The sequence below is a fragment of the Haplochromis burtoni genome, unplaced genomic scaffold (genome assembly GCF_018398535.1).
Source record: "Haplochromis burtoni strain Fernald_Lab_line unplaced genomic scaffold, NCSU_Asbu1 Contig_309, whole genome shotgun sequence".
NCBI lineage: Eukaryota > Metazoa > Chordata > Actinopteri > Cichliformes > Cichlidae > Haplochromis > Haplochromis burtoni.
Window position 1 is genome coordinate 622,802 of NW_024582670.1, and position 13,774 is coordinate 636,575.

Sequence of the window (13,774 nt, forward strand, 5' to 3'; positions counted from 1 at the left end):
GGGTGGAGGCAACACCTAAAGAAACTCAAGAACATCTAAGAAACAAAGTCACTGGCATCAGTATGGAAAGAGTTACAAAGCTATTGCTATGGCTCTGGGACTCCAGATGATAGACATAACCACTATATAGTCACCCACTGGTTTCTGAAGCTTCAGCATTATCACTTTTGCTTTCTTTTTTGAGACAAAAGTAACCATATTTGGACATGTTTGGTGGTTTTTTTGGTGATTTGGTTTTGTAGTTTATTCATCAATCGAGTATAATCGAGTAGGTCTCTGCTTAAGAATAGAAAGGTAGTAATCTCATTAAGCTGCCAAAGAAAGGCTATCAACAAAAGAGCACTACTATCTGTCCTAGGCAAGATATTCTTTAACAGAAAGAGCTGACTGATTGTTACCTCTGGGACCACTCTGCTAGTTTTTGCAAGACAGGGTCGTCCACTAACCACGCAGGAAAACTGTTCCCTCTACACATCAGCATTATAACCATGAGAAAGCAGCCAGGCCTACAAAGGGATGACATACAGAGTACTCCAAGGACAACGAATCAAAAGTTCTTTTCAGGAATGGAAAAGAGACACACATGTTGTCTCCTTTCCTGTTCTGCTACCATGTCGAAGCTATGGCAGTAGGTACAAGGCTATACCTGGAGAATCCCAGTTGTCTAAGACAGTGGTCCAAGGAGAGCTTTTGCTGATGACCTGTCTCAGGTAAGGCTACATAAAACTATGCGATGCTAAAGCACAGCATTACAGCATCATCAAATTTATGTTTGGTCAATTTCTTTGTTGTAACAATGCTTCTTCACAGAAAATCTTATACCAGTGGAAAGCCTGTTTATTTCCTCTTAAATAGTGCCAGGTTTGTAAGGAAAATGCATTAAATGAATAAGGTCCTCAGCAGCATGAGAAAGAACCATGCACGGCTCCAACAGCCTGCCATGTCTTGCTCTGGCTTGGTTACACACCGCTATCCCATTCTTCAACCAGCATTTCTCTCTTATGACAAAAGCTCTTAAAGTACCAGTGTTTCTTGTCTCTTCGAACCTCAATCTTCCAATCAAATGAACAACACCAAGCAAGAGTCAATAGCAGAATGAGCTGTTTGGCACCAGAACACAAGATTTGGGAGATTTTTCATGGGTATAACCCACATACTCAATTGCGCTGCTCAACCCATGAATGCTTGGAGCGCTCAGAAAAAGTAGAAAAGCACTATTTACCATTTAGGTATAAGATTTATTGCCATTGTTACAACAAAGAAAAAAATGACCAAAAGCAAATGTCCTACTTTTTGTAATACATTTTTTTAACCACTGGCTAGGTTTTGTGCATAATAGATCAGACAATGCTCTACATATGACAATGATAAGCTGACTCTACATTTACTGCATCACAATCAATTTGACACGTCTATTAAGCTGATGCAAGTAAACCAAAGAGATGAACAGAAAGGAAACACATGAACAGGTTGGAATAGATATGTACAGTTACCCATGTTATCCAGCCTAGCCTTGTCCTCCTACCGCTCCTGTGACTGGGAGACAGTAGCCCCAGCTGGAGACACATGCCATCCATCACACACGTACACAAACAAACACAATGTCTTCTCTCTCTGCTGCATCTGACAGTTTCTGACTGGCGACAGTAAACAAGCTCAGACGATTCACTCTGTAATGCTATCCCGGCTCTCCGTGTCCTTTCTTCTCGTCTCCAATTATTTTCCTTCTTCTTCTTGTGATGTGGGAGGCTCCAGCCGCATTAGCACTTGTCTCCAAATACCTGAATGACTTACCTGAACTGGACAGGATTTCTGCTCTCTACTTGTTCCCTCCCTTCCTGTCTTTTTTCTGTGGTGGTTATTTTTATTCCTTTGTCCTCAGGAAGCAAGTACAGATCAGGTTCTAGGGCCATCAGCATTTCCAGGGTCCCACAGCAGCAGAATGGGAAGGGAAACATGGAAATCCAATCACCCTGTCGGGCACCCTCTTGATGACAGCAACTGACTGATACAGGCCTTAGGACAATGCTGTGTGATACACTGATGAATAATAGGATTGTTAAAAACACTGCATTTCTACATAATTACTGCTTATACAGTGTTCACGCACTATTTGACAGCATGAGATTTACACCTTGAAAAGTCACTTAGTGCACAGATCTGAAGAAGCTTGAACAGATGTGCCTTTCTTACAGCAAATATCAAATACGAGGTGAGGTACCTCTGCTAAAAAGGCAGTTCGTAAGAGTTAGCAACATTAAGAGATGCATTTTAACCACAGGTTGAGTCATTTGGTCTGCAAGTATTTCTTCTTGCCTACAGTATTTCTGGAGCATCCTAAAGTGGATGTATGGACAGCAATCAACAAATAAATGAAGCTCAATAAAGGTTACAAACTCAAATAGTTTGAAGGACTCTCTTTTCACTATCATTTCAAACATTTTGTTCATAATGGGAAAATACTTTTGGCAGTAATATGAGAATGTTATAACCTTCAAGTTGTAAAGCATGAGCTGTGTCAGCTTGCTTCCAGCCCTCCACAGTGACACTGTCTCCCCTCTCCCATTTAAGAGGCTTGGTTAGCATTAGCTTCATGGTAAATAAGCATGGCTTCAGGAACTAGACAACGACAGCTTTCAAATTAAGTCTCCTACGTGCATTTTGGCCTCACTGTTCTTCTGTCAAACACTTTCCAGTTGGATAGGTGAAAACTTCATGTAAAGGAGTAATTTGAGTTTAACCCTAGCCCTTGCTTTTAACCCTAAAAAGCTCAACTGGTGGACACTGCAAGGCTAAAATCTGTCTTTAATAATTACTGTGTTGCTTGTCTATACCACCCTGCTATCACCATGACCTTCCCATGACACTAAAGTCTGGGTACTGCGATAAGGTCTATACCAATAAGCATCTCTCCGTATTTGCTAAGTGTTAAAGGGACAAATCAACTCTGTGCTGTTTAACCTCTGTCTGGGGTTTAACTCTAAAAGCAGTCCGTTTTTTGACATGTCAGATGCAAGTGTACTCAGCGGATCAAGTTCATTCAGCATAGGTGCAACTGCAGCTAACTTATTTTAAGAGCAGCTTGTCTCTTCTCTTAAAACTTGAATGACTGACCTAACCGATGGAAGTAAGCGCTAATGAATAAACCGAACTGTCATTCCCAGCGAGCCACGAGACACTGAGTGAGAATCTCCACAAAGCTGCACAATAAGGAGATAAAGTGCTGAGAGACTCACAGGCGCTGAGCCCTTCTTGATGATTACACTGGGTGTGGTTGCCCTCAGTGCCCCAGTGACACCATGGTAGTACCTGAAGCAGACCTGGGTCTCAGCTGTGGAGAAAAAAATGGGATTAATGATGATGGGGAAAAAACACAATGCATAAAATACAATACAAGATATATGAATAGAATCTGGTAGTGATGGTTGCTGCAGAAGGATTTGAAAACATCTTTAATTCCAATCAGAGAGACGATCTAACAGGTGTTTTTAAATGAATCACACAATTACATTCAATTTCCAGTTGTACATGGTCATTTATTGGAGATAACTATAACATCTTGCAGCAGAGGGTTGTAGATTTTGGCTCAGCTTCAGGAGAAGAGATGGGGAGCACATGTGCTCCCAGTCTAATCAATCTTCCCTTTAAAGCAGGGGTGTCCAACTCCAGGCCTCTAAAACCTACAGGACACCGGTCTCGAGGCCTGGAGTTGGACACCCCTGCTTTAAGTAGTGAGCTGGACCCAGCTGACACACGCAGAATCTCTGAGTGAAGTTTTCCTGAACTGGAGTTTGAGAATTCGTGTGCTTTGCCTTGCCAGGCAAGCTCCAGAAGAACACAGAGTTTAGATTTCTGTAGTGTAGGCCTGTGCAAAGTAAACTCTGCTGGTCAGCCTGGTCCCCGCTTGGATCTGTGCCGCAGTGAACCCAGAGGCAGCCTCTGATTATGAAAAAAGAGATTTGGTTTGGATGTATGTGTATAAAACTAAACATTTATCAGTTTAAATTAGTTTATTTGTTAACTATTCAGTGACAGCAGTGACAAATCACTTGCTGGCTACTGAGAAACAAGAGAAGGACAGGGCTTGGGTTGTATGTGTGTGCGTTTGGGGGACACACAAGCAGATTAAGGTCATACTAAAGCTCCATGTTTTTCTGCTCTGTCTCAAACATACTCGATGCTCTGACAAGGAAAAGGCAGCAGCAAGACCGCATGCAAGCTTAGTTCATGTTAACTATTCCAGTCGTTTGGCTTCTGAGTGACGTGTGGGAGAGAAAGTATTCGCAAATGGCTAGAATCTGGAAAATGCACTTAAAATAATTAAAGTAAACATATGCTGTGGCTCTGTAATTGTCTGTAACACATACTATCATTAGGTTCTTATGGCTCGTACATTAATAGAAAAGCAGGACTTTACTGTTGTTGATGTTGTTGCTTTTGAGCCAGTTGGTATCCAGCTGCAAACAGGGGATCATTTTCCACATGAATTATTCAGACTACCATCACCATTTCTCTAATGACTGCTTGTTTCTAAAAATACAGAACATGGTGAAAAAAGCAGACTCCAAAGAAACCATTACTTACTGGTGTTCATTTTGTGCAACCAACAATTCAAACCTCAGTGTTTTTAGAAATACAGTAAAATGATAAAAATTACTGAGTGACAAAATCCTTAAATTCTCATTTACAGTTTACCATTTTATGTAATTACCAAATCCCTGCATGCATTGCAACCTTCATATTACGAAACCAGTTAAAGTGGTCAGCATAAGTGGACACTGTAAGTCTCAGCTTCTGACTGGAGAAGAGTTTCAGGGTGACTGAGAGTACTGCTGCTTTTAGGACACGACGTAAAACCTTTTCTCCCGACTCCTTACCAGGGGCTGAGTCCCAGCTTTTTGTGTTATTCTGTATTGTTGATGTCTTATGAGATAATGTTTAGTTCTAGTATTATTATTAGTTTGTCTTGGTCGAGTTTTAGTCTGGTTTATGTTTTTTCTATGCTTCCCCGTCAATGTAGCGTTCCCTTGTGTCCCTCTCTCGCTCCCTCGGTCTCTTGTGTCAAGCTTGCTTGTCCCAGTTCATGTCTTTCCATGTTTCCTGTTTCATTTTGAACGTCTCTTGTTTCTATGTTCACGGTGCTTAGTTTTACTTTCCCCCTCATGTCCACTTCCCTTATTACCCTTCTGTGTATTTAAGTCCTCCTTCTGTTCTTTGTCGGGTCCTCTGTTGTTGTCATGTCAAGTCTCGTCAGGTTTTTTGCTACTGCTCATGCTCATGTTGATTGATTGATTGATTGATTGATTGAATCTTTATTTTGAACATGTTGAAAAAGTACAACAACATAGAATTAAAAAGAGACAAACAAACAAAGCAAAGCAAAAGGAAAACGAGCAAACACAACTACAAATAACTTTCATGTTCAAAAAGGAGCAGGAATTTTAATATATCAGATGCCTTACAAATATCATTTATATAAATAATAAATAATTTTGGACCCAGTACAGAGCCTTGTGGAACACCACAAGCAATGTCTAAGCATGATGAGGAATGGACACCCAGCTTCACAAATTGCTTCCTGTCACTTAAATCATTTTTCACCCAGTGCAGCACAACCCCCCTGATCCCGTACCGTTCCATGTTCATGTTTCACATCTAGATTCTTGCTCATTTTGTTGTCACAGTTTTCATTGTTAATCTTAGTTTATTCCAGTGGAGGTTTCAGTTGAGGTTTTTCCTTGTTTGGCCTTGTTGCCTCTTTATGTTATCAGCCACAATAAAGGCTCACTTTTTATTCAACCTTAGTTCATTTCTCCTGTGTCTGCTTTTGGGTCCGTTTCATAAATACACCAGCGTTCCTCGCCATGACACTCCTGACATTAGAGACAGTTTTATTGATGACTTCTATTGATGTTAGGCCAATCAGAAATCCATCTTTGATTGAACCCCAAGTAACTTGGGTTGTTGTCACCTGAAACATGCATTCTGACAATTCTGAAACTGGGAAAAACTTACAAATGACTGCAATGTCTTACTTTCAGCCCATCTTTCTATACTGTAGTACCTATGTTAATGGCTAGTTAAAGCACGGTAGTTCTATGAAACCTGAAATGTTGAAAAAAACATTCAGGTAATGAATGAACTAATGAACACACTGGAACAATTAGAATAATGTTATTCATTCTGAAGATGCCTGAGATCATTATTTCATCCCACTTCACACTGTCAAAATTAAATATTTAGGTATCATCCAGCAACACACTCAGACAGAAACTGGTTCACCCGAAAGACAAAATTCCTAAACACAAACTTAACAATGTGGTGTATGCTGAGAGACCAAACAGCCACTTCTCAAGCGCATGGCACAACACAGAAGAGCCACCTCCACAGGACAAGACTCAGCAGTCCATCTGCATCTTAAGGATAAAGGACACTCTTTCGAGGATGCCAATGTTCACATTTTGGACAGAGAGGACAGATGGTTTGAAAGAGGAGTGAAAGAAGCCATCTATGTCCACTGTGAGCGACCATCTTTGAACAGAGGCGGGGGTTTACGACACCAACTGTCTGCCATCTATAATCCAGTTTTGAGATCCCTTCCCAGACGCCTTAACGCCCACTCACATCCTGGGCCATCTGACCTCAGGAATTCGCATAAGGTGGGGCCAGGTTTCACAATGAACTCACCCGAAACTCTGGCTGATTGGGACCCACACCCGCTTTCACACCTTGGCTCATGTGATTAGGTAGAGGATCATCAGGGGGTCCTTTGTCCCTCTTTGGGGGGAAACCAAATCTGGGACTCTCCACCATTTGCCCCTTAGAAATGAAGAAGCTTCTCGGATGAGAGGTGAAACGTCTTCAAGCAACTCAAATAAGTCCAGACGCTTTTCTTTCCAAGCTCCTTTGACTACGATGACCTGGATGACTGAGAACATTCACAGACCTTTGGGTATCACTATTTCTCCCAGACTGTCACAGCTTGTTAACCCTAATTACACCCCTCTGGTAAAAATGCTATTCAATTCAAATCACTTTTACTTGTATCACATCAAAATCCCAACAACAGTGGCCTCAAGACAAATATCTGTGGCTTAAGAGTAGACTAGTAGTCAAGACCGCCAAGACCAAGACAATACCAAGACCAGAGGGTATCGAGACCAGGACAAAACCAAGACCAAGAAAGACCGAGTCAAGACCAAGACAAAGTCGAGACGAGACCAAGACAAAAAAGTCTTTAAACTGCAGCCAGATGCTGCTTCGCTTACGGGTGTCAGGCACATTTATGTGTTTTTGCGATGCACTCGCACAGCCCTCCTCACCGCTGTCTACTGTCTCACTCACTTACTGAGAGGACAGACGCACGCTCCACTTGACTGTTGCGTCTCTCACCCTCTCTGTTTTTCACATAATGATATTATCCTATATCCTCGCATGTGATTGGCCACAATATGGAGAATTGGAGCATAGCTGAGCCACTGTGTGAGAGCTGAGCAGCAAAGGGGAATTAAGTGAGGAGCCGGCTCTCGCTCAATGGGAGTCGACTCTTCTGATTCACTACAAAGCACTCTCTAAGCACGGCTCTTATGTCGATCTGAGACAGCAAGACCGAAACAGCGAGACCAAGACAAGACAGAGGGATTCGAGACCAAGACAAGACCAAGACCAAAGTCCGTCAAGACCAAGACCACGTAAAAGTGGTCTCGAGACATCCAACTCTACTTAAGAGGCGGAACACGTCGTCTACCAATCGAAAGGTCGGTACCCCCCCCACCTCCTCTAGTATGCATGTCAAATTATCCTCGGGCAACATACTGAACACACTGTGTGACTGGGTGAATGAGGCTTATAGTAAAAAGTACTCTGAGTGCTCAGAGTAGGAACATATCAGTCCTTTTACCATAACAAATAACTGCGTACATACAGAAAACAATGAAAAACCGAAGACAAATTGATGATTGCATCCTTGCTTAAGAAAAACACTTCACAACATCCATCCAAGTGAAAAACACTCTCAAAGAGGTCGTTTTATGTAGGTTCTCAGTAATCCAAGTCATGGTAGTCTTAAGCGCTTGAAAAGAAGGTGAATGCACTTCTGTGTGTTTTCTAAAGACATTTCAACTTTCATCCAAGCAGCTTCTTCAGGTCTAAAACCAAAAGAGTCCCAGGTATGTAAACTGTAGTGTGGGTTGTCCCTTAGGAGGTGGTCACTGACCCACATTCACAGCAAGAGTAAAAGATGGCCTCTTTCACTCCTCTTGCAAACCGTCTGTCTTCTGTGAACACTGGCATCCTCGAAAGAGTGAGCCTTATCTTTTACCTCAATAAGGGTTAGTCGAGCGTTTAGAACAAGGTTACACTCAAGAGCAAGAATGCCAGATTAGAAAATACCTAAAAGAATAAGAAGCAACTCAAAGCTGTTTGCATTTAGCAGACGCTCTGCAGAGCGCTCAAAGGAGAAAAAGAAGCATTTAATATACATGGGTCTCTGATCAACAGCAAGCAGGGCAGATACTCTGACTTCCTAACTGTACTTTCTTAATTGAAAAGGTGACGTTATTAGCAAAAACAAAATAACTGTACACAGCAGTTATAGCTGTGCTGTGATTCTGTTTATATTTATGTGTAAAATGATAACTCTGGGAAAAAGTTAAAAGCAACAAAAGGTCTCTTACTGTTCAGTCAAACTGTGCACAGCTGCTCTCTGTCACTCTGATAAGCCTTGCTGCACATGAACACAACAGAGAGAGCGAGGGGGGGGGGGGCTTTTCCTATGTTAGGAAAGCAGCACTTTGTTGCAAAGTGTAAAGATACTGTCTACAGACTTTCTCCATCGCCATCCACTACACTGATATGAAAAGGCTAAACTCTAAACCTGGCAACACTGAACACCACAGTAATTAAATGTCTGAGGACAGCCCTAATATTAAATCAAAACATTTGTTTGTTTTGTCTTGGGGTTTTTTTATGTCTAAACTAAGCAGTTTTTATATGTTTTTATATTTTATAACAGGAAGATGAACTACTGGTTATATCAGCTAGCATGTTGGCTGTAGCTTAAGGGGCAAAAGCTTGGCTAATGCTGTAGGAGTTAAAACCCTGGCATACAAAGAAATGTTTTAGTACCAGTCGCACTCTATCTATCTATCTATCTATCTATCTATCTATCTATCTATCTATCTATCTATCTATCTATCTATCTATCTATCTATCTATCTATCTATCTGTTAGGATGCCTGGGTCGTCGACCCAGGGCTTTTGAGTTTATATTATTTATACTGTCTAGTTTTTGGTTTCTTTGAGTTCTATCTAATGGCTTATGTCTCTGTCTTCTTTAGTTGCTCTGTCTCCCCTATCACCTGCATCCCCTTGTCTAGTTCGTGTCTATGTGTATCTTAAGTTCCTATATCCCCGTGTTCAGTCAGTGTTTGTGTCTGCCCTGTTCCCAGGTCTCTGTTCCCTTTTGTTATAGTGCCTGCCCGTGAGTCTGTGTTATGTTTCCTGTTTTACTTTGAAAGTCCATGTCTGATGTTGATGTGTCTGGTTTTGCTTCCCCCTTGTCTCGTTAGGCCTGATTTGCCCCAGTTGTGTTTCGCTCCTGTTACCCATTCCCTGATTGCTCCCTCTGTGTATTTAAGCCCTGTGTTTCTTGGTGTCTGTGTTGCGATCTACCGTTTATTTTGCTGTGTGTTTTGCCTGTCCACCGGTGTAAGTTTATTTTGAGTTTTTCTAGTTATGTCATGTTGCGTTCAGCATAAAAGCCTTTTTGAGTTCACGTCTGTCTCCGGAGTCTGCACCTTGGGTCCTATTCCTGCCTGCACACAGCCACACCTAACACTATCTACATGTAAACTATGTAGTTTGTATTCACTTAGCTGTTTTGGAGGCTTCTCCATGCTGACGAGAATACATTTCGGAGTAAGTTGAACAGATGTCTCAGATTAACGTAGCATCTTCAGTCATATGAAGGTGAAGTCACAGGAAAAATTGACTTCTACTTCCTGTGTAATAGAGGTTAGTGGGAGTGGAAACACCTACATGACTTCATGGTGATATGGGTATTCTGTGTTATTTGTATCTCTCTTACTCCTACGCACAATTCCCACATTCCTAAACAGAGTCACTGTACTCCATTTATGAATGTCTGCCTGCGTTTGCTCTCTCGCTGTCATGCTCGCTCTGTCTCCATCTCTCCCTCACTCTGATGATGGGACTTGTGGCTGGTGTCTCTGTAATACCATTACAGTGCTAAGTGCCTCACAGGTTCAGTGCACTCTGTCCTTTGTTCATTTAGACTTTATATTTCAAAAGACCTCAATCCGATATCTCCCATTATTTTAAAAACACAATCACAATGCGGTCCAATCGAATGGGCCAGGTTGGTTCATGGCCTTCTTCCTCGTTTGTTTGTTTTAGCCGGTGCTAAGATTGTCAAACAAAAAAAAACAAATAAACAAGAACAACATGATATTATTCAATACTAAAAATCTATTCTGAATTATATATAGAAACTCATTTACAATAGTATCAATACCATTTCAATACCAACTGCACTATCTTTGTCTCCTCCAGCTGACAGCTGAAGACGGCAACGTTAATGTGCTACACGGAGCTACACTTTAGGAGGAATTTCAGAGGTCGGTAAATCTCTCCTTTCAAAAACAGTGACGTATTAAACAGTTATTATAAATGTTAACCTGGCCAGCAAATGCATTAACATTAGCCATTCAACTATTAGGAACTACCCGATATTAGCCATCTGTTTTCATTAAGGTAGAGGCTAGCAGACTGTGGTTAGATGAATCATTATTCCTGGATGAATGGGTTTTGGATGGAGCGGATTATGGACACATGGAGAACCAGGCTGGTTGCAGACTGTACAGCACAGCAGGTGAACTGAGTGTGGAGAACTAAACTGAGCAAGTAAAGAGTTAAATCCAGAGTGGGACAGGCAAAATTCAGTACTGGCGAGCAGAGCTGAGGATGTAAGCATTTGGAGACTGACGGAGCAGGGTGAATGATGGATGAGAGCTGGATGAGAGGCTACAGTTAGATGTGCACAGGATGATTGTGGTGGGAAGTGGTTGGTGGCTCAGCTGCAGGGGAGGGGGTGGAGGAGAGGGTTTAGGGTGTGGTTTCAGGGGAGGCTGGTCATCACGATTGGAAAGCATCACTAAAGTGCCGGGGCCAGAGAAGAAGCGAGGTGGTAGTAGTGAGAGGAAGGAGCTGCCAAGCACTGAGGAGCTGAAAAGCTGCCGGTGAAGGCACAACAGCACTGAAAAGCACACTGTAAATAAAGACTCGCCTCACACTGCCGAGCGCGGGTCATTCCTGCTACGATCATAAACGTTAACTTTTCTGTTAGAGCCAACAGTGAGGTCAGCTTTAAAATGCAGGCAGCGACCGGTGAGTGCATCTTTTTGTTAGCATAACTAATACTACACTGTCCCATAATGCTCTTCTTCTACATTAGATTATTTAGATGTGTTAGGGTAGAGCAGCACAATAACTAGGCTTATTAGTAGTTTCTTGAATATATTTTAACTTCACAATCTGTAATCAAATGACCTAAACCATTTTCTAAAATGAATAATGATAATAATTTAATGTTAAATACTTATTTTGTATTTATTAGTTAGTTAACATATCAAGATATGACTTGTTACTTGTGCTGTTGCAGAATGGGGTCAAAATCTTCCCCATGGTACTGAAAATGGTATCGAGTATTTAGTATTTTCCTTTGTATCTGTATTTACTTTAAAACTCGAGTATCGTGACAACAATAACCAGTGCTCCTGTTTTGTTTGTGTTTCCTTTGTAATTAACTACATTTCATTATCATAAGGTGGAGTGGTAGCAACATTGGGTTTCTCTGAGCCATGAAATTAGGGACCAGTTATTCTCCTCAGCTAGATACCAGATGTTATATTTAAGCTTCGACTTCTCAAAAAATAAAAAATAAAAAGCTCTTCAGCACCTACATCATATAAATATATTATTAACTGTTCTTATTATTTCCAAAAACAGCTCAGGCACAAACTCAATATAATAGAAAATGATATATGGAGATAAGAATATAAAGCCATTTAAAACAGTATTGGTCCAAACTGACATAAACTACAGTACAGTGATACTGCCACTGATTTTCAGGTATACTGTGCTGTGAGGTATTATCACCGCATTACTCAGCATTTATGCTGAAACTATGGATAAGCAAACAGGCTCAAAATTATATCACGATATTTCAAAGACATTTGTGATAATGATATTTATGAATGCAGAAAAAAAACACACACACAACATTTTATTGGTGACTGCAGCTTGCAGGCAAACATACTGACGCGGTTCGAGGCTGGTAGCGGCTCTGGTTGAGCCATAACTCAAGCTTGTAAAGTAAAGTTAAAACTGGCAGTTAACTTCCAATTCACACACAGTATAGCTGTCACTTGAGAACGCACCATGTCAGAAACAAAATAATTTTTCATCCTCAGAAAGCAGGGGATGAATATACAAAGTTATCACAGATTTCCAAGTGTCAAGGACTGGAGTGTGAAGTAAAAAAGGAATTCAAAGAAAGCCACACGGTAAAGAACAAGCCTGCCAGGGGTAGGAAACAAAAGATTTTAAAGACCCTGGATTTGGATTTCAGTACAGCAAACAAACATGATATTACTAAATATCATCAACAGGCTAAATGAACTTCTGTATCCTTAGATGAGTGAAATAAATTAGCAAACAAACCAACAAACTAAATGATTTTACTATTGCTAAATCAAAGCAATCTGTTGGTAATAATGGTGCCACTCTGCGTGGTTTGAATTATATATATCTAGACTCTAATTTGTCCATGTAAATGGTCTTCCTAACTCACTAAGGTTAATTATGGAGCTCCACAAGCTTCCATGCTAGGACCACTTCTATTTAGATTACACACTGTTTTTCAGGCTTCCCTTAGAGTTACGTATTATCTGCATAGCAATGAAAATGTGTGCTCTCCCTCCACACGACACATATTAAAACATTCCTGCAGTTTAACAGCAGAAATGTCTTAAAAGGTTAAAGGCCCGATGACTTCGGCCTTCAGTGACACTGTGAGGGCTCCTGAAATCATAGTTGACTAGGACATGTTCTTCAGTGTTCACATTAATGCACAAATAGGAGACACACCAATTAGTTAAACTGCAGAAATGTCTTTAAGACGTAAAGGCCTGACCTCCCATTTTCTGCTTCTAAATTCAGATAAAACTCAGGTTACCTTGGCCTCCAGTAACACAGTGAGAAATCTTGGAGCCATTTTTGACCAGGCTATGTCCTTCAGTGCACATATTAAACAAATATATGGGACTGCTTTCTTGCATTGGCACAATAGCTCTAAAATTAGAAACATTCTGTCTCAGAATGATGGAGAAAAACTAGTTCATGCACTTATTACTTCTAGGCTTGACTACTCCAGCTCATTATCATCAGGTTATCCTAACAACCCCTTGAAAAGTCCTTCAGCTGATCCAAATTGCTTAAAGGCCTCCTTTACCACCTTGTAAACACATCACTACTTTCCATCCAATGTTTCCTCTAATAATAATAATACATTTTATTTGAGGGTGCCTTTCAGAAACCCAAGGTCACCGTACAAAAAACAAAATTAATAAAAGGAACAGTAGTCATAAAATACATAAAATAAGTTAAAATTACAAAACAGAGCTTGACAATAGGGCTGAACGATATATCGCATTTGCGATAATATCGCGACATGATCAAGTGCAATTTTCTAACC

General features: G+C 40.9%; 1 protein-coding gene across 5 annotated transcripts in view; it reads right to left on the bottom strand.

Moving 5' to 3' along the window:
- The window catches only part of LOC102300977 (E3 ubiquitin-protein ligase HECW1), a 94,483-nt gene that overhangs the window by 53,859 nt on the left and 26,850 nt on the right, over positions 1 to 13,774 (bottom strand). For all 5 annotated transcript variants that reach the window (XM_014339707.2, XM_005941252.3, XM_042228172.1 and 2 more), the window contains one exon: positions 3,237 to 3,331. In XM_014339707.2, coding sequence (XP_014195193.1) covers positions 3,237 to 3,331 — 95 coding nt within the window. The remainder of the gene's footprint in view (positions 1 to 3,236; positions 3,332 to 13,774) is intronic.